Below are 20689 nucleotides of genomic sequence, written 5' to 3'. Positions count from 1 at the left end.
CATCTAATATATTGATAGTGTTGTGCCCTTAGCAAGGGAGTAGGAGAATGGTGTACAAGGCGCTCTCCCGCACAGGGCCCAATTTTTTTATTATACAAATCTAAATAAATTTATTGTTATTAATTATTACGTGAAAAATTAAGTGAATGTTAATTTATCCAAAAAATTAAAGCTCTAAGAGTCTTAAGATGCCCAATTTTTTATTATTATTATGCAATATCTAATTTAATTATTTTTATTATATTTATTATGTTAAAAATCAAGTTAAAAGTATTTTGGTGTTTCATTTTGTAAAAACATTATATGAAAGTATTATTTTTTTTTAATTAACATGATCCATTTTTTTTCATTTAGCACAGGGCCCCGAAAATGTTTAAGACGGCCTTGGCCCTTAGATTTGCTTAATACAAGTTCTTGTCATCCCAGTAGTGATCTTCAAAAGTTGCTTGTAGAAGCGCAAAGCTGTCCCGTGATTGAATTGCCAAGGTTTCTCATATTTATAGAGGAGGTAATAGATTTGTAATCAACATTGTTAACTTAGATGTGAGTTTCGTCTTGGTTTGCACTCTTTACGGACATCAACATATGAGATTTTGTTGTTATTTTCAAGATCCGTCTTTGTCAGAATGTAGTGTTTGGCTACTGCTGAGGGGATGATCAAGGAGTCATTTGTCACCCTGTCTGCCAGATTTTATTGTTCTGCCCTTGTCGTCTATCTCTTATGGTTCTGTTGTTTTAAAAGATTATTTCTATTAATTTTCAATTTTTTTTGATCTAAATTCTAATAACTCGCTTTAAAAGGATTAAATTTGATATTATATGTGAATAAGATATGCGAGTTAATGTGTAAAGATGAAAATATTGAGGTCATATTCTCACACTAACGGATCATATTTATATATGTTTAATATATCACAAGTCCTCTAAACTTGATAAAAAAAAATGATTGATCCTTTAAACTTATTGAGTGTTTTGTTAACCTATAAACTTGCTTAAAGTAATTTATTGAATCCTGAATTGGTTGAAAATAGACTTGTTCATGGACTGGGGGCCCAATCGGACTTGACATATATTTGCTTTGACCAAGCCCAGCCCAACCCGCATTATATTCACATCGGACTCAGGCCAGGCTGGGTTTAGTTAAAGATTCTAATTCCCAAGCTCAGTCCAGCCCGTCCAACTAATATATAAATTAAAAATAAAATTAATTATAATTATAAAAAATAAAAATTCAACTAAAAATTAATAAATTAATGTTCCATCTATTGTACTGTTTTATTTGGTACTGTTCAAACTTAAATCTGTTTTCAATTTAGTTTTAACAAAAGAAACCAATTTTTTCATAAATTAATAATCTTAATAGTTCAAATAGTCGCTCAAAAAATTAATAGTTGATTTCATTTTCTTAACAGATAAACAACATCTAATAGAAATTATGAACTCTTTTTTTGGAGGAAGAAATTATTAACCGTTACTTTATATATATCCAAATGGATGGGCCGGGCTGGACTAACTCGGGTTTTTGAAACAAATCTCAAATCTAATTCATTTTATATGCGGGTTTGTACGGGTTCGGATCGGATCAGACCAAATTATGAATATATGTATCCAAGCCCAACTCATGGAAGACGGACTGGGCGGGCCAACAAATCTATTAATAGGTCTAGTTGAAAGTGGTATGTTGGTATCTATTGTCTTCCTAAACTTACATAAAATAACATATTTTAAATTTGTTAAAAAAGCCAATTATTTTTTGGACCAAGTTCAATGGGCTATTGATGCATTAAGCCTGTCATAAAGATAATGTCCAAATTTGCCCTTTTTATTTTTGGGAAAGTGTGGATTTACTCTTAATGTATGAAATAATACAATTTGTCCCTAACGTTTCTAAACGAAGTCAATTTTACCGTTATCTAACAGAAAATTTAAACAAATCAGTTTACTGTGATTTGACTCGCTATTTAACTGTTACATCAGACCTATCAATTATCAATTATGTATAAAATATATATTCCGTTACTAATACACTTACAAACAACATTCCAAATGTCAAAATTTAAGTATGCCAAATACAACTTAATCACACACAAAAACTGCTTAAAATGTTTATTATGTTATTAAAACAGTTATAAACAATATCTCAAAATGCATAAAAGTGTTTTTATTTATCGACAAATTTGATTGGAAGATCCAATATGATAGTTGAATAACGGACAAACCACTCCGTTTAAATTTTCTATTAAGTATGAGTAAAATTGTTCTTGTTTGGTAGTGTTGTGGCAAAATTACACCATTTCATACGTTAAGTGCAAATTTACACATCCAAAAATGATAAGGACAAATTTGAATTTTATCTCTATTATAAATAATATTATAATTATCTTATTTATTCACTAACCTTTCCTAAATTACTAGATTTTTTTCTAGTTTGATCTTTAATCAATAAACTCAAATATCCAGACAATATAATTGGTCTTCATTTTAATTTTTTCATCCCCCCACCCCCATTCTAAAATGCTCTCATCAAAGATTTTCAAAAAAATAAATAAAAATTTAAAAATCTCTTGTATAACAGAGACACATGAAACGAATTTCTTCGTACTACAAACAGTTCCAAATACATATATTTATAGTATGTTAACTAACAGATATAAGCACAATTACTATTTTTTTTTTTTTTTACAAAAGAAATCAACTTTTATTTATAACTTTGTGAAGCATCTCGAGCGAGAGTACTTTCAATGAATACATGAATAAAATAATGAATGAAAGAATTAGCATAGGAACGAGCGTTTCGTGCCATAAGATGGGCCACTTCGTTCGCTAACCTTGGAATAAAAAACACTCTAAAACTAGTGTGATCTCGTAGTAGGGCTCTCACATCGGCGATTGTGTTACCGAATTCCGTAATATCCCTACCTGTTGAATGAATACTATCAGTAACTACCTTTGCGTCAGATTCAAAGATGACGTGCTGGTAGCCAAGATTGTGGATCCATTCCATGCTTCTCTGAAGTGCTATTGCCTTAGCCAATCTGACTGTGATCAATCCGTTCGTGTGAGCACTAAAACCGGCAATAAAAGAACCTTCGCTGTCCCGTAGTACTGCTCCCATGCCAAACGCCAAATCTTCCTTGAATAATGCCGCGTTTACATTGCATTTAGTCCATCCGGAGTCCGGGCGGCTCCACTTAATCTGCCGTGGTAGAGCTTGAGGAATGGTTCTGAGCAATGTCTGATGGCTAGGTCCAATTCCTGCAAGGTTGTAACTCACAGTTGCATCTGGTTGGGTCAGTGTCCGTGTAAAACTGAGTCGCCCCTGCTGTTCTGTACTGGTGTGTAGTGGTGACAGCCCTCGTGTTCGATCGACGCGTTCATCAGGCGGTTCTGTGCTTCGGGGTCGGCCTTCATTGGTGTTCGTCGGCGATAGATCAGGGGCATTAGTGCTGCTCCTTTGCAGCAAATGGAGAGGCGGTTCTGTGCTTCGTGAACTGCTGGGAATGCCGATTCCCAGGTTCCTGTTCTGTCGCCCCCGTTCTGCAGTATGCCGTCTAGGGCCTCGGTAACCACCTATCAGCAACGCAGCAGCAACAGAACTACCGGCGGGTGCCGTTATCTCATGCGATGGGTGCTCAAAGTGACGTGGTCGGTTTTGTGCAGAACCCACCTCTTGTAAGCCTTCGGTACCTGCAAAACAAGAGCGTTAGGTAGTGAACTTCCGTCAATTCTTGGGTTTGGGACTTGCAGGGGCTGATAAGGTACAGACAGCTCCCTTGGGTCACCCGAGCTTCCCGCGGCACCTCCCGTTGCCTCCCTACTCACCTCCCTTGAGTCAGCGGCTGCCCTACCCGGTTCAGAAAGCAGTCCGCCCCCGTCTCTACTTGCTTGGGCGTCCTTCCACTATCTAACAAGATCAAAAGCTGATCTAGTCACTTCCGAGGGCAATTTAACCAGCTGGTTCCACAACATGTTATTCCTTGCTAGCCATATAGCCCAAAGGACAACCACCTTTTTCTCAGCTATATCGACATTATGATTCTTAAACAGGTGCGTTACGCAATCTTCAATCCTCTCCCACTCCTCTCCAGGTGGGTCAAGATTATAGCTCACCCAACAGTCATGTGCATAGCCACAACCAGAAAATAGGTGCCAACCATGCTCAATATCATTTGGGCAAAGAATACAGTGTGTTGCTATAGGTACTCTCCTAGCAGCTAGCGTGGTTCTGAGTGGTAAGAATCCCGACATTAGCTTCCATACAAACATCTTGATTTTTGGAGGAATCTTAAAATCCCAAACCCGCTTCCATGTAACTTCCTCCAACACCCTTCCCCAACACACTACTTGAAGCTTGTAACCCGATTTGACCTTGTATAAGCCATTCGGGGTGTAGTGCCAGACAATCTTATCCGGTCTAGCTCCGTTGGGACCACCATGTTACTCACAACTTCCACTACATCAGCATTAAATACTTCTCTTAGTTTTCCCTGGTTCCAAATCCTAGTGCCCGGGATGAATAGATCTGCTACGGTCTCCTCACTATTTCCACAATTTTGCACGGGGCCAACAAGTAGTCTATTCGTGTTCCAGATCCAAGTGTCTGCATGAGCCTGTACCTGGTCCCCTCGTCCAATACACCATCTCAATCCTTCCTTTAGCACACTGATCGAGCTCTAAACACTCCTCCAAACGAAACTAGGATTGTTCCCCAATTTGGAGGTAAGGATAGTTCCTCTAGGGTAGTATTTAGCTTTGAACATTCTACTCACCAAAGTGTTAGGCTCATCAATCAATTTCCATCCCTGTTTTCCTAACATAGCAAGGTTGAATTCTCTCAGGTCCCGAAATCCCAAGCCTCCCTTTTTCTTCTCTGTGCACATGCTTCCCCACTCAGCCCAGTGTATTCGTTTACTACCATCTTCCTTTTTACCCCACCAGAACGAGTTCATCATCCTTTGTAGCTCATCACATGTCGACCTTGGTAATAGAAAGGTGCTCATACAGAACGTAGGTAGGACCCGAGCTACAAATTTCAATAGGATCTCCTTGCGTGCTGTCGACAGGAACCTGAATGTCCAATTATTAAGGCGTTTCGCCAAGCGCTCCTTTAAGAAACCAAAAATTGCACATTTGGACCTGCCAATTAAAGAAGGCAACCCTATGTATCTGCCCGTATCCAGCACAGCATATACCTGCAGTGAATTCTTTAATCCAATTCGCTGATCTTCCTTCACATTAGCGCTAAAGAAAATTCCAGATTTACTTAAGTTGACCTCCTGACCTCACATTGTTTCATATTCCCGGAGTATACCCTTGATCTGGTTACATTCCTCCGATGTAGCCTTAAAGAATAGGAAACTGTCATCAGCAAAAAACAGATGTGTGATGCTAGGAGCTCTAGGGCTTATCCTGCACCCTTCCAACAAACCCTGTCTTTCAGCTCTGCAAATCAATTAGGATAACACCTCCGCACACAATAGGAACAAGTATGGAGATAGAGGGTCCCCTTGGCGAAGGCCTCTACCAGGCTTAATTGGTCCCACAATTTCAGAGTTGACAATAAAAGAATAGGAGACAGAGCTAACATAGAGCATAATCCAGTTGACCCATTGTGAGCAGAAGCCTATTCGAATCCTGACTTCCTTCAAGAAGCTCCAATTAACCCTATCATAGGCCTTGCTAATGTCAATTTTGAGGGCCACCTCTCCCTTGGCACCTCTATTCTTTCTCTTCATGTGATGGATGACTTTAAAGGCTATCTGCACACTATCAATTAGGGACCTTCCAGGGACAAAAGCAGATTGGGTCTCAGAAATTACCATAGGGAGTACCCCTTTCAGTCGATTAGCAAGGACCTTAGCCAGAATTTTATACACAACGTTGCACAACGAAATTGGCCTGAGCTCGGTCATCCTCCTTGGATTTTTTGCACTTTGGGATGAGCGTGACAAGGGTATCATTTAGCTGGTCAGGGAATTTAGCCGAATTCAGCCATGACGTACAGGCTTCAAATATGTCCTCTCCAATCAAATGCCAATAGTGTTGATAGAAGCCAGGTCCGAGACCATCCGGCCCTAGGGACTTATCAGGATGCATTTGTTTGACAGCACAGGTAAACTCCTCAAATGTAAAAGATCTGGTGAGGTCCTCATTCATTTCAAAATTCATAGAAGGCGATAAAACACTCACATCGATAGCCTGAGCTCGCAATTCACACTGGAAGAGATGGGTTAAATATTGGCGCACCACCTCTCTCATGCCTGCATTATCACTAACTTCTACTCCATTCTCATCACAAGTGCCTGAATGCGGTTTGTTTGCTTTCGTGCATTAACACGGGCATGGAAATACTTTGTGTTCAAATCACCCTCCTTCAACCAGAATACCTTCGCCCTCTGGCGCCAATAAGTCTCCTCTTACTCAAGTAGCACGTTCAATCTTCTTCTGGCAAGGTTACACAGCTTAATTGACTCAGGATCAGACAAATCTCGACGCCTTTGCAACATCGCTTTACAACCCGCAATGTCCCTCATGAACTTGCCCTTAAAATTCCGCCCCTATCTATCCATATCCCTGCAGCAAGCCTGAAGTCGTGACGGCAAGGTCAACTGTGCACTCATGTTCCAACTGCCCGCAACTACATCGTCAAAATCCACCTCCTTGATCCAAGCCCGATCAAATCTAAATCGGTGGTTGATTCTCTTCTGAACAGAGCCCGAGGGCTTTAAAAGAATTGGTGAGTGGTCGGAGTATGCTGTAACCAGATTAGTTACCTCAAAGTGTTCAAAACGCGAACACCAATTGAGTGACCCAAACGCCCTGTCCAACTTCTCACGAACCCAAGTGTCAGAACCCCTACCTCTTTCCCAGGTAAATAAACTACCCTTCATTTGCAATTCAACCAGAGCAGCTGAAGCAATAGTATCCATGAACTGTGTAATCAGGGCTTGCGGGTACTATAGACCTCCCAGCTTCTCATCCTACGCGAGAATGCAATTGAAATCTCCAATGATAGCCCATGGCATCCGAGAATCTCCAGTCAGACTGCCTAGCAGGTCCCAGGATTCTGTCTGTCTATGTCTGTCGGCATACCCATAGAACGCAATCAGTCTCCAGTCTCCCAGAACAGCATCTTTAACAATAGCCTCAACATGGTGATCAGAAAATGATTTAATCTCCATGCTCTGAGAGTGCTTCCACATCATTGCAAGGCCTCCACTATGCCCTCTAGCTTCAACCATAAAACACCCCTCAAATTTAAACTTCTGCCTAATCACTTCCATCCTTGTCTTATTTACAAGCGTTTCAATTAAAAAAACAAAACTTGGGCGGTGAGCCTTCATCAGCTCACCTAGAGCCTGAACTACCCGGGGGTTGCCTAGACCCCGACAGTTCCAACTAAGACAACTCATTCTCCCTGGCGGACCTGCATCTCAAGTCTCGCTGATTCCAGGTCCAAAAGGGCTGATTTATCCACACCTTGTGTAGAAGAATTGGCCTCTGAATTGTTCATGATGTTAGGGTCAATCTCATTGAGAACATTAGTCGAGCATTCCTCCTCTCTCCTCCTCTTTTTTGCCTCCAACAGTTCCATTTCTACATCTTCATTCAGAGCTGTGTTGACCCCCTTTTGTTTCTCATTCTCGTTCCCTATATTGCTCTGCTCTAAGGGCCCCTATCGTCTCCCTCCCCTCCCGGTATCCCATCTACCATTCTGATTACCAACCTTGTCAGTCAATTTGCTTCCACTAGGTTCTCTTAACCATCTCGAGCACGAAGCCAGTCTCCCCATTCTCTAGTGATATCCTGTGGTGCCAGCCGAAATAACTGCTCATAAAATCTGTCAGTGTGCCCCAAGTGGCCACAGATGTAGAAAAAATTACAAAAACGCTCATACCTGAATTTGATCAGTGACCATTTTGTCTCAGACCTTTTAATTTTCTTGCAACATTTGAGCGGGATGCGAGTATTGATCGCCACCCTAATGCGCATAAAATACCGCCTGCTGCTACTGTTATTGTTGGGATCAAGATACTTCCCTATATAGTTGCCAACCTGCTTACCAATACCCTCTGACATACATCCAATCAGTAGCTCATAAATTTGGACCCAAATGTCTACAGAGCTAAGTTCTAGTTGTTCCGGTCTATCCCTTGGCTTCCAATTCACAAGTACCAACATGTTGTTATCAAACGACCACGGCCCCCCTGTGAGGATGCGTTCTTTATCCACCCTGTGAAAGAACTAAAAAAGGAACAAGTTTGCCTGGACCTCAGATATAGCAATCCCACGCCCCGGTCTCTAGACGTCCGCGAGCTTAGATTTCATAGCATTGAACTTGACCGGTTTATCAGTCAGAAAGTGCCCTACCATGACCAATCCTTCCTCTACAATAGGTGGTCCTTCCTGGGCTGTAGTAGACCAGTCAAAAGAATCCCCCTCATCTCCTACCAGATTCAATCCCTCAAAAGCTTTCTCCATTCTGAAAAAGCCTCAAGATACATGATCCACGCTCATTAGAAACAGAAGAAAGAGCCCGCAGACTCAAACCCCAATCAGTAAATGTGCAACACAGCCCGAACACACACTCCTTACACCAGCCCTGATCAATCGCACTCTAAGATAGGAATATCAAAAAACCCCAAGGGATCACGGGAAAAAACCCCCAAAATAGAACCCAACGGCAATACAAGAACCACAATGAAACAAGAACACAGATTATTCTGAGTAAGATAGAGAGCACATGCAAAACCAGCACACACAATACTTCGCATCAATACAGAAACCAAATCGCAGGCATATGCACTTCGGTGATAAGCAGAATCGAAAAAGGCAAAACAGAAAGGAACCAGTCCAAGATAGAATGAGCTCACTTACTAGAACTGACCGTCGACCGCCACAAGAAGGAGCGCCGGTGCCGCCGATACTCTCACCACCGAATGGGGAAGAGACACTCTCACAGGCTAGGGTTGGTTGTCACCGTCGCTGTCGCATTCACGATTTTTCTAGAGAGAACAAAAAGAGATCGATGCCTAAACCAAAACTTAATTAGCAAAATTTAATTATTTCTATATTTTTTATTTATATTACTATTTTTTTAACAGGGAATCAATAGATTAAATAACCGAATCATGACAGAGAGTGTCCTGCAGCCAAAGTGGAGCAGAAAAAGACTTAAATTTGCTAGCATTGGATAGGGCATGATGTACAATGACATGTGCATGTTCGCTAACCTTAGAGTGAAAGACACTTGGAAATCGTGCTTGTAATCTAAAATAATTTTACAAATCCTGAATAATACTACCAAAGACCGACCTATCAAGCACATCAGCATTGACTACAGATAAAGAATCAGTTTCAAATAGAACATTGACACAATTTAAATCATAGGACTAATAAATAGCCTCTTGAAGTGCAAGGGCCTCAATGATACACACTTCACTAATAAACGGCAGTAACCGACATTGACAAGCCATAAAGGACCCATCCGAAGATCAAAACAACATTCCCAAACCACTACAGTTGGCCCTTTGAAAATTAGCCGCATCACAATTGCATTTAACAGAGCCTGCAGGAGGCCGGGACCAACGTACATGATGTTTGGAGCTCCCTAGCATAGCAGTTTCAGCGACAGTAAGATCAGGGCAAGCAGCGACTTCATGACGGCATTTGGACCTCGTGGGAGATCGACTATGCCTTCTGGTCACAACAGCAGGCTTTCCGACGTCCCCTGATGAAGGTCTAGACGAGACAATATACGGGATACTTGTAGCAGACGGTGCGGGCCGAGGTCAGGAATTTCCGAACGATAGGGCTGGATGACCAGGCATAGGTAGGGGACGACCAGCCCCTTGCGGCGTTGCATGGGCCAGAGCCAAACTGCCAGATGATGTAGCACTCGAACCAGTAGGACCCGACCCCGCATGAAGCTGATTGGCACCTCTAGGCACAGCCGACTGAGATAGATGTCGTTCTGTCAGGACCCGAGCGGCGACTGAGACGGCCTGGTTTGGTAGCTGAAGTCTGCTCTCCCACACCACTTGATTCCGCTGGCTCCAAATTGCCCATAGAGTCATAGGAATCGAACAGGAGATCTTCATGGACGAAAACACCTGCAAAATAGCATCTGTTAGATAATCGAGCTGGAATATATTCGTCCTGATAGCGGTTATATTCCAGCATTCATGCGCATAAACACATCCCACAAAGATATGGTAATCATGCTCTACATCTGCATGACAAAACGGACAATGAATATGGATCGATACACCACGTGCTGCCAATCTATACCTGGTTGCCAAAAAACCTGCAACCAACTTCCACAAAAACAATTTGGCCCTCGGAGGGATATGTAACTTTCATAACCTCTCCCATCCCACATGTCCTGCTTCCCTCCTATCCTCCACAGACAAAGCCTTATACCCTGATTTGCTAGTATAGATTCCACCCTTCATGAAATTCCACATCATCCCACCATCCACGTCTCTATAGGGTAAAATTATCTTACAAACTTCCCTAGCATCCGACTCAGATAGTAGTGACTCAATTTTTCCCATATCCCAGACTTTTCTGCCAAGAATAAAGAGATCAGCGACCTTAATATCCCTATGTGACACCCTAGCGACTTCCTGGACCATAAACAGAGTGAAGATATTTAACCAAGGGTCCTTCCAAACTGAAATAGACTCACCATCCCCAACCCTCCACCTCACACCCAACTTTAAAACTCTAATGGCTCTCCAAACACTCCCACAAACAAAACTAGGATTATTGCCCAATTTGGAAGAAAGGAAACGTACTTTAGGGAAATATTTAGCCTTGAAAAGCTTACCCACCAATGTGTTTGAACTAATAATAAGTTTCCACCCCTATTTACCTAGCAAAGCTAGATTAAAGTTATGCATATCTCTAAACCTTAAACCCCCATCTCTCTTATCCTGACTCAGTCGTGCCCACCCATGCCAATAGATCGACCTCCTACCCCTTGGTTTCATACCCCACCAGAAGGAGTTCATAATCCTCTCCAACTCCAGGCATAAAGATTTAGGCAAGATAAACACACTCGTGCAAAAAATGGGTAAAGATTGAGCCACGACTTTAATTAATACATATTTACCTGCCGTTGATAGGAACTGAAAACTCCAAGTACTCAACATTTTCCTCAACCTATCATTGAACAAGCTAAAAATAGTCACTTTTGACTTCCCGATCAGAGACGGAAGATCAAGGTAACGACCAGCATCAAGAGGTTGAGACACATGGATCGAGGAGCACACCTCCCTATGTATCTCTGAATTGATATTTAAGGATGAAGAATATACGTGATTTCTGCAAATTAACAACCTGACCAGAAGGTACCTCACACTCAGCTAGGATTTCCCCCACCTTATAACATTCTTCCATAGAAGCCCTGAAAAACATAAAACTATCATCCACAAAGAAAATGTGAGTTATGACATGGGCTCCCCTAACAATCTGGCAACCATGAACTGACCCCTTCAGTTGCAGCCTTACTAATCAGCTTGGAAAGGACCTCAGCACACATGATAAAAAGGTAAGGCGAAAGCGAATCTCCCTGCCTCAAGCCTTTGCCCTATTTTATAGGACCCACAAACCTGCTACTAACCGATACCGAGTACTCCACAGTAGTGACATAGAGGATTATCCATTCAACCCAACCAAAGAGAAGCCTAATTTGATCATAACATGATGGAGGAAAGTCCAATCAACCCTATTATAAGCCTTCCTTATATCCAATTTCAGGGCTATCTCACCCAACTTTCCTCTAGATTTCCTCTTCATATGACTTAAGGATTCAAAGGCTATCATGATACTATCAGTTATTGACCTTCTAGGATAAAATCAGATTGGTTCTCTGATACTAGGCAGGGCAACACACCTTTTAGTCTATTAGCTAACACTTTAGCAATAAACTTGTAAAGGACATTACAAAGGGATATGGGCCTAAAATCCTTCATTGTCTAATGATTATCAATCTTCGGAATTAAAACAATAATCGTATCATTCAGATTTGACGGGAATTTGATAGGGGTCAAAACCCCCAATATTTTAGTACGGTTTTAGGAATTATTTTGTATCTTTTATTATCTTTTTATTTGCTTTAATAGTAATTTATCATTGTTTTGTCAATTTTAGGTTTTGAATTACCTTTTTAGTATTTTATTAAATATTCCTAATTTTTGTCAAGTATTTTATCACTTTTGATAAATTAATCTCTATATGTTATTTTGAGCTTTATCTGTACCCAAAATTAAGAAATTAACCTACAAAAAATAAATCAAATTTGACTTGGTAATTAAAAAGGATTTTTGGTAGGATAATTAATTAATTTTGGGTGAATTATCTAAATAATATTTTATGAGATTCTGCGTAGATTTTTAGAGATAAAGGTGAAGATTTTTAAAGATCAGAATCATGATGCTTTTTCTGACCATATTCACTGGACTCGACCTTTCTGACCAGATTCATTGAATCAGCTCAAGAGTTCAAATTCAAATGAAAATCCTTCATAATATTTTGGCAGATTTTTAGGGATTATCTTTGGGTTTTTTGTATTTAAATAATTGGATTTTCCATCCCCAGAGATTATTAGATAATGTTTTAAGAGTTAGTTTCTCATTAGAATAGCTTTTTATTAATTAGTGTTTCATTGGAATAACTTTTTATCAATTAGTCTTTCATTAGAAATAAGTTTTATTAATTAGTTTTTCATTAGAATAGCTTTTAGTTTTTCATTATAAATAGTTCCATTTGTTAGGAATAAAAGGTTAGCCAATTTAGTAGTTAGACAATTTGTAAATTAGAGAGAGTAGAGAATTATTTTGTAATCAGTTTTTCATCAATCAATTTTTAGTTTTTAGATCCTTTCATTTTATAAAAGACCATAGCCTCCATCCTTGAAGAATCATCTTCCTCCTTTCGTCAGCCATTGAAGACCCTTCAAGCTCCGCGTTCCCCGATGATTATTCAAGGCTCCATCCTTCAAGTCCTAGAAAGACGTCTACATTAGTCGACAGGTTCCCTGAAAGGGATTTCTTCTCTTTTATATTCTGTTTGCCTCTAATCCATTCTATGAATCCTAGGCTAATTGTATCATCGTGACAAATACTTTCTTCATCTTTAATATTAGTTCAAGTTCTTATTTTGTTCGATTGATTGTTTTATTTAATCTTTGTCTTACGCTTTGCCTTTTTGGTTTAACTTATTCATAATTCCAAACAATTACTTGGCGCATATTGCGAGCTGAATCTGACCTAGTAAGAGCCTATCAGATTGACGACCTTATAGAAGATTAAGCCCAAATTTTTTAGACTTAGAGCTAGTTTCGGCCTTACAAGGGAATCACGCGCTAGGAACCATAGAAGGATAAGTAGGGTTAATCGTCTTAGGCACAAGTGACTCAGATTAGGTTAACAATTGGTTGATAAAATAGATTGAATTTGATATTATCGTATCACCACGCTTCACCTCAGGTTAATTACATTATTTAAGGATCACTTAGGAGTAGAATAACTTAATTAGGAGTAGTTTAACTTAAACAAACTCAATCTCAAACCCCTCATAGCCTATATAACACTAGAAACCTAGTAGTTTGGTACTTGTGGAATAAATCCTGTGGATTCGATACCTAGACTTGTCTAGATTATTACGTGGTAGCGACGGGGTACACTTATCCCTTAGTGAGTCTCGTTGGGCGTTAGCTCCGAGGCGCATCAGAACTCCCCACGCTCCAAATACCCAATACAAGAACTAACAACCTCTGACCCAATGATATCCCAGAAAAACTGAAAGAAACCCAGATTCAACCTGTTAGGGCTCGACGATTTATCAGGGTGCATTTGAAACATGGAAATTTTAAACTCAGAGGCTCAACAAGATTTTTACTTTTGATAGATGTCCTTGTTTGTTTTCTACATTGACAAGCATTACACAAGTGATTCTTTTCAAATTTCAGAGTTGGCAAACCTTCAACTAGTTGCTTTCTTGCTAATTTGGCCAGAAGGTCCATGCTTACATGACCAAGTCTTCTGTGCCATAGCCAGGAATTTTCTTCCTTTGAGACAAGACAAATATCTTTTGAAAACTTATTTTCTAAAGCATGAAAACATTATCTATTCTAGGAGGAGTAACGATTATAAATTTGTCTTATTATCGATGATTTGACATCTAGAGACATTGAAGGTAACCCTTCTGTCTTTGTCACAGAGCTGAGCCATGCTTAGTAAGTTGAACTTCAAGCCTCTGACTAGGGAGACTTCTTTAATAGCAGGGTTGGTTCCGATGGATCCAAATCCTACTATCATTCCTTTTTTGTCATCTCCAAAACTTACAGTACCACCTCTTTTACGTTCGAGTGTGATGGATTGAGTTTCCTCACCAGTCATATGCCTTGAGCATGTGCTGTCTATATACCATATTTGTTTACTACTGTACACATCTCAGGCCAACCTGTATCAATATCAAGGCTTCTTAGGTACCCAAGTCTTTTTGGGTCCTTTGTGGTTAGTTATGACATGTTTAGTATTATCATATTTAGTATATCCATTTATATGCCAACAATCCTTAGTGGTGTGGCCATACTTTCCCAAAGTCACATTGGACATTCCTCTGTAGATTCCATCTTTTCTACTAGAAGAATTACTTCCAGTGTACTAGCGATGGTGGCTATTTTGATTCGAAGTTAAGTGACTCTAAATAGATGTAATATCCTTCTGAAGGCTTTTAGATTCCTTCTGAACCTCAAAGACAAACTTATGCATAATTTTTAAGTTTTCATCTTGCCTAGTATTGTCCTTAAGGAGATGTCGGTTTAGTTGTTTGCTTCACGGTTTATAAAAAGGTGAAGCAAACTAAGTGTAATTTCCCTTCGCAGATTCTCAAAACCGTGAAGCATTAGAGAAACTGTGAATTCGCAAATCACTCATTGCTTCATTCTTTGAGAAACTGCGAAGGGAAAGCATAATTCACAGGTATGAATTTGTTTCACGGTTTTTCCTAATCTGTGAAGATATGGCTTCACAGTTTGCGAAATACGCGAAGCAAATTCATATTTGCGAACTCGTTTTCTGTGCAAAATGAACTATTCCCTACCATTTTGAAGTATTTCTAAGTATCATTTCGCAAAATATAGCTATAAACTAACGAAAAAACACAATAAAAGACTAAACCCTAACACTTAGATGCAAAAACAGAAAAACGATAAGTGAGAACCCCAAACTAAGTCGAAAAAGCATAAATGCAGTAGATACATGCATTCTTGCTGGTTTTTACCATTGAAATCGAAGAGAATAAACTAAAAAAAGGAGAAAAAGAAATGAAGTTCGCAGGTGTTAAAAAGCACAGGAAGAAAAAGGTAGAAAAGCGTCTAAGTTGTTATATATATGTAGGGGTATTATGATTAGTTTCTAAATGAAAAAATCTAGATATGTAATGTGTTTTGTAATGAGCAATGTTTTGAAAACCGGACCAGACGTTGAACCGGTGAGACAACTGGTTCAAAATTTAATAGGTTCAACCGGTTGAACCAAACTGGTTCAACCGGATAACAATATATATATATATATATATAAAATCATGTTTCATTCAACATAAAATTAAAAATTTCATGCATATAATAAACAATTCTTATGTTAACATATTAATTAAAAATTAAAAATGCATGCAGATAATATAAAAATTCACACATTATAACCAATTTTTAATTTAACACATTAATTAAAAATTCACACATCGAAAATCAAACCCATAATTTAACACAATAAATTAAATTAAAATTAAATAGACTGTTCTACTGTCTAATTTTTTAGTTTTTTCTTTAATTCAATATTTTTTTTCAAAAGTTGGCAAAATACCAGGTTCAACCGGGTTTACTGGTTCAATACTGGTTCGAAATTCGACCCAATTTGATGCGGTCTGATATAGTTAAACCTGTATAGTTAAAACCAGACCAAATACTTGACTGATTTGCGGTTCGACCGGCCGGTCCGATCCGATTTTTAAAATATTGGTGATGAGTTTAAATATATAAATAAACTTTCCAATTTTGAGCCGATTTTAATTTTCACTTATTTATTCGAGAGTTTGGAGATTAATGGGAAGTGTTGATCTATAACGTGATCTAATCGAGCTAAATGAACCTGAAATTTCAAGTACATATTAGGATGCGAATTTCCAGTTAAACCCATTACTTAAACCCAAGGGCTAAAGTAGACAAATGCGACGTCGGGGGTTGGTGCTGATGTCGACAGTTTACCAACACCCACTCATTCTATAAAATCGAGCCCGTTTCTGTTTTCAAGATCTACTATATAGTCAGCAATTCAGGATCCCTCTCATAACACTTGCTATTATCACTTCATCTCTGCTTCTATTCTTCCTAATCTAATGGCGTTCGAAGGAATTCTCTTGGGCATGGGCAATCCTCTCTTGGACATATCTGCCGTTGTCGAAGAAGATTTTCTTCAAAAGTGAGTTTCGATCTTTCATTTCTCCTTTACATTTGTACGTCTTCCTGACTCCAGATCTGTATTCATTTTTTGCTTCGTTTGCTCTTTGTTACTTAGTGTCTTCTAGCTTGCATTTTTATTTATTTCATTTCTATTTGTTGTGTTTTACTTAACATTCAATAGAAGATCTGTATATATTGACTGTATTTTTTGGTTTCAAAGTCAGATCTGTAGCTTACTACTAGTCCTGTGTATGATGTACTGTATGGTTGTGCTTTAAACCAAAAGTTATACGAATCTTATTTGCCCAGTGTAGATGAATTTGTAGCATCTGCTTTTTCTTTGCGAGATCCAAATTACTGTTCGTTCAAATGGTTGCATTTAGACTTCAAGGAACGATATGCCTGTTCAGGCTCGGTTTAAGCTGGACGCATCCGATCTGCATTCAGCTCACGAGCCCATTGAGAGCCAAATCTTTCTACATTAACTTTTAGTTGCTAGCCAGATTTTAATATTTATTGGAATATGCTGGGCTTATCATTGTTATAGCTCTATAATACTTATTTTGATTTGGCATGCTAATAAACTTACTTTCATGCCTTAACATAATAAAGTAAGCCTGATCATGAGCCTAAATGAGCTGACTCTGCATTTGCTTAAGTTTGGCTCACTTGTTAAATGAGCTTCTAAATTATGCTCGAGTATTACTATCCTGTACATACGGGCGAGCTTGAAGGAGCGTATCTACCAAGCCATACAGAAACAGCTTGCTTCATTTACATCCTTAGTGATTACCTTTAGTCCTGTAGTTTTGCTCCATCCACATTTCTTGCATTTGCCTGTGTTTCTGAAATTCGTATTCCTAATCGTCTGACTTGATTCTCTTAATAGATATGATGTCAAGCTTAACAATGCTATCCTTGCTGAAGAGAAGCATTTGCCAATGTAAGCACTTGCTTTCGTTAGATTATCATTTTTTTACTACAGTAATTATATTGCTGAAACATAAATTATTTAATTCCACTACTGAGAAATGCCATAATTTTTTTTATTGATGCTTAAAGAATTCCATTTTGAAGGTACGAGGAGATGGCTAACAAAAGCAATGTAGAATATATTGCTGGAGGTGAAATTAGATTACAATGTTTTTGAAGTTGATTATGTTGGATTACTGTATAATTAGACTTATTGATATTGTAAGCTAATTGATATTTCTTTGTCATGTTATGTATAGGTGCTACTCAAAATTCAATCAAAGTAGCTCAGGTTTGCTTCTGTTATCATGTAGCACCATAGATGTTATGGATATGCTACTGTTACAATTTACTTATCATTCTGTGCACCCCAATCTTTTGTTTTTGCAGTGGATGCTTCAAATTCCTGGTTCAACAAGCTATATTGGCTGCATTGGAAAGGATAAATTTGGAGAGGAAATGAAGAAAGAATGTACGCAAGCTGGTGTTAAAGTAATTACTATATATCTTCTATTTACAATTTTTGGGATATTATATGTTGTGAAGGATGTGATATATTATCCATTTTTCAGGTTCATTATTATGAGGACGAGACTGCTCCAACAGGGACATGTGCTGTCTGTGTTGTTGGTGGTGAGAGGTCGGTTTGACCTTATTAGTTTATATTTATGATTTGCAATTGAATATCTTTTACTCTGTTGGCTCTTTTTTCTTATATTTTCTTAATAGTTGACATGTCCATGTTTTAAGTGGTTCATAGTTTCAAACTTTTCCATTTTTCTTCTCTACCAGGTGTAAATTTTGAACCTACTCATGATTGATGAAAAAAATCTGGTTGAATAGTTTATTGGATATAACAAACCCGTTGTAAGTTAGGAAGTCCCATTGAGTTTGAAAGTGCTTTGTGTTTTCTGGAAAATGAGCTGCTTCATTGAAGTTGACCAAACTTGAAATCTCTTTATTAGTATATCCTACATTTATTTTGTTAATATGGAGTAAATGTTTTTACTCTTTCATGCTTTATGTGTGGCCGATATGACTTTCTTGAATTTATGGTGAAATGCAGTATTACTGTTTGTTCATTGTTGGTGTTCGCCCTATCAAAGAAGAGAAAAGTAGAAGGTCCATATTGATGGTTTACAATTGTTTGAAATTAAATGCACATTGAGATTTTGACCATGAATTGTCAGCTTGTTTTGTGGTATTGTACCTTACCATGTGAATATAATTTAGTTAATTTTTGCATCTCTCTATGCCAGTATAATTAGAAGTTTTTTTAATCCTGAATTCAGGAGGTCATCCCAAAACAGTGATCCATATTGCATCATCGAAATGTGGAAATGAAAAAATCTGTATACTATAATAGAAACAATCTATTTGCCTGATTTATTTTGCTAATATTTTGCTGGTTTAAAAATTGATTGTTTTTGCAGATCACTAATTGCAAATTTATCTGCTGCAAATTGCTACAAGTCTGAGCATTTGAAGAGACCAGAAAATTGGGCACTCGGTAATTTTTCTTGAAGTTAATTGTTTTGTTCGTGTAGTTGTTGGCTTGTCATCTTGTTGATCTAACCTGTATACAACTCTTATTGAACAGTTGAGAAAGCAAAATATTTCTACATTGCTGGTTTTTTCCTTACCGTATCTCCAGAAACCATTCAACTTGTTGCTGAACATGCAGCTGCAAATAACAAGGTAAAGCTTTTTTCTTCTTTCATTTATATTCGTATTGTACTGTTTCAAATGTCAGAGGTTTTACACGCTCATTTGCAGGTTTTTACAATGAATCTCTCTGCTCCATTCATCTGCGAATTCTTCAAGGATGTCCAAGTGAAAGTTCTACCGTAAGCTTTCTGTCCTCTTCTTCTTCAACTATGGTTTCTTTTGGTAGTTCAATGCTTATGTGTCTTTCTTATGCAGTTATGTAGATTATGTATTTGGAAATGAGACTGAAGCTAGGACATTCTCAAAGGTCCATGGATGGAACGTAAGTTCTATTTTAGTATTTGTTTAAGCAGATAATTACATTACTTCATGAAATTAATTTGTTTGGATACTCTGTTTCCCAGACTGATAATGTAGAGGAGATTGCTATTAAGATCTCTCAGTTGCCTAAGGCATCAGGGACACATAAAAGAATTACTGTTATTACTCAAGGTGCGGACCCTGTTGTGATTGCTGAGGATGGGAAGGTGAAATTATTCCCTGTAATCTTGTTGCCAAAGGAGAAGCTGGTTGATACCAATGGAGCAGGTACATCCTCTCATTGTTCCATTATTATAACAAATTCACATTGGGTTGAAGGATCAACTTGGATCAATTTGCTGGAAAATGAACTTTAAGTATCAATCTAGTCCACATTGCACTTTTTGGTCAAATTAGTTAAAATTTACACGTCAACATATGGTTTGTGATATGTTTTGTGTCAACTTTTTTATGCCGATGCTTGTAAATTTGGACTAATTTGATAAAAAGGTAAAGTTAAAGGAGCAAATTGATACATGAAGTTAATTTGAAAGCAAATTGCAAGCCAAGTTGAAGGGCCAACTTGATGCTTTGTTTGTTCATATTGATAGCATGTGAATTTAGATACAGATAGTGCATCTATTTGGCTTGCTGCATGTTTATATCTTGCATAGTGATATAAGGTCCGTGGATATCAGAGTTTAAGATTGTGAACCCAGCTGTTGTTAGTTTCAATGATATGCTACAACAGACTCGTTCGATGCATAGGAAAATAAAAGTGTACTAATCACACTAGTTGTAATTAACCCTAATATTTGTTGATTAATACTAATCACACTAGCTGTATGTTTGGGCAGGGGATGCATTTGTTGGCGGATTTTTGTCACAGCTGGTGCAGGAGAAGCCTATTGAAGACTGTGTAAAAGCTGCAACCTATGCAGCAAATGTGATTATCCAGAGGTCAGGCTGCACTTATCCAGAGAAGCCTGATTTCTGTTAAGGGTCATTTCTCTACTGTCCCTTTTGCGGCGGCCACATTATTTACTCCTGAACCCAATCATTTGGTAGAGGATTTTCTTATTTTCAGCATTTGTAACGTATGTGCTATAGAGATCCTTGTCCCTTCCACGGATGAGGAAATTTATGGTGTCTTAAAAGAGAGTTCATAATTTTCATCACTCCGGTTTTGGTTCGGATGAGTATGGTATTCTTTGAATTGAGATTCAATAACAGATGTGATAGTGAAATTTATATTTATGCGGTTAGAAATATTTCTTCTCA

The 20689-nt window shown here is 38.3% G+C and overlaps 1 protein-coding gene across 1 annotated transcript; it reads left to right on the top strand.

Moving 5' to 3' along the window:
- Positions 1-16317: 16317 nt before the first annotated feature.
- LOC136226361 (adenosine kinase 2) lies at positions 16318-20689 on the top strand. Its single transcript, XM_066014809.1, has 12 exons — positions 16318-16487; positions 17358-17411; positions 17546-17592; positions 17701-17732; positions 17831-17932; positions 18013-18080; positions 18874-18950; positions 19041-19138; positions 19217-19287; positions 19364-19430; positions 19513-19696; positions 20266-20689. The coding sequence occupies exons 1-12, from the start codon at positions 16405-16407 to the stop codon at positions 20406-20408; spliced, it is 1026 nt and encodes a 341-aa protein (XP_065870881.1). The 5' UTR covers positions 16318-16404; the 3' UTR covers positions 20409-20689.

Source organism: Euphorbia lathyris, chromosome 4 (assembly GCF_963576675.1).
Source record: "Euphorbia lathyris chromosome 4, ddEupLath1.1, whole genome shotgun sequence".
NCBI classification, from domain to species: Eukaryota; Viridiplantae; Streptophyta; class Magnoliopsida; order Malpighiales; family Euphorbiaceae; genus Euphorbia; species Euphorbia lathyris.
Note: the sequence above shows the minus strand (reverse complement) of the source record. Positions and strands in the feature narration are given on the sequence as shown.

Bases quoted from the DNA above. Each gene is read 5' to 3' on its own strand.
- LOC136226361 (XM_066014809.1), top strand. From the start codon at position 16,405: ATGGCGTTCGAAGGAATTCTCTTGGGCATGGGCAATCCTCTCTTGGAC. The intron at 19,139-19,216 runs GTAAAGCTTTTT...GCTCATTTGCAG, and splicing joins ATGCAGCTGCAAATAACAAG to GTTTTTACAATGAATCTCTC. The intron at 19,288-19,363 runs GTAAGCTTTCTG...TTTCTTATGCAG, and splicing joins GTCCAAGTGAAAGTTCTACC to TTATGTAGATTATGTATTTG.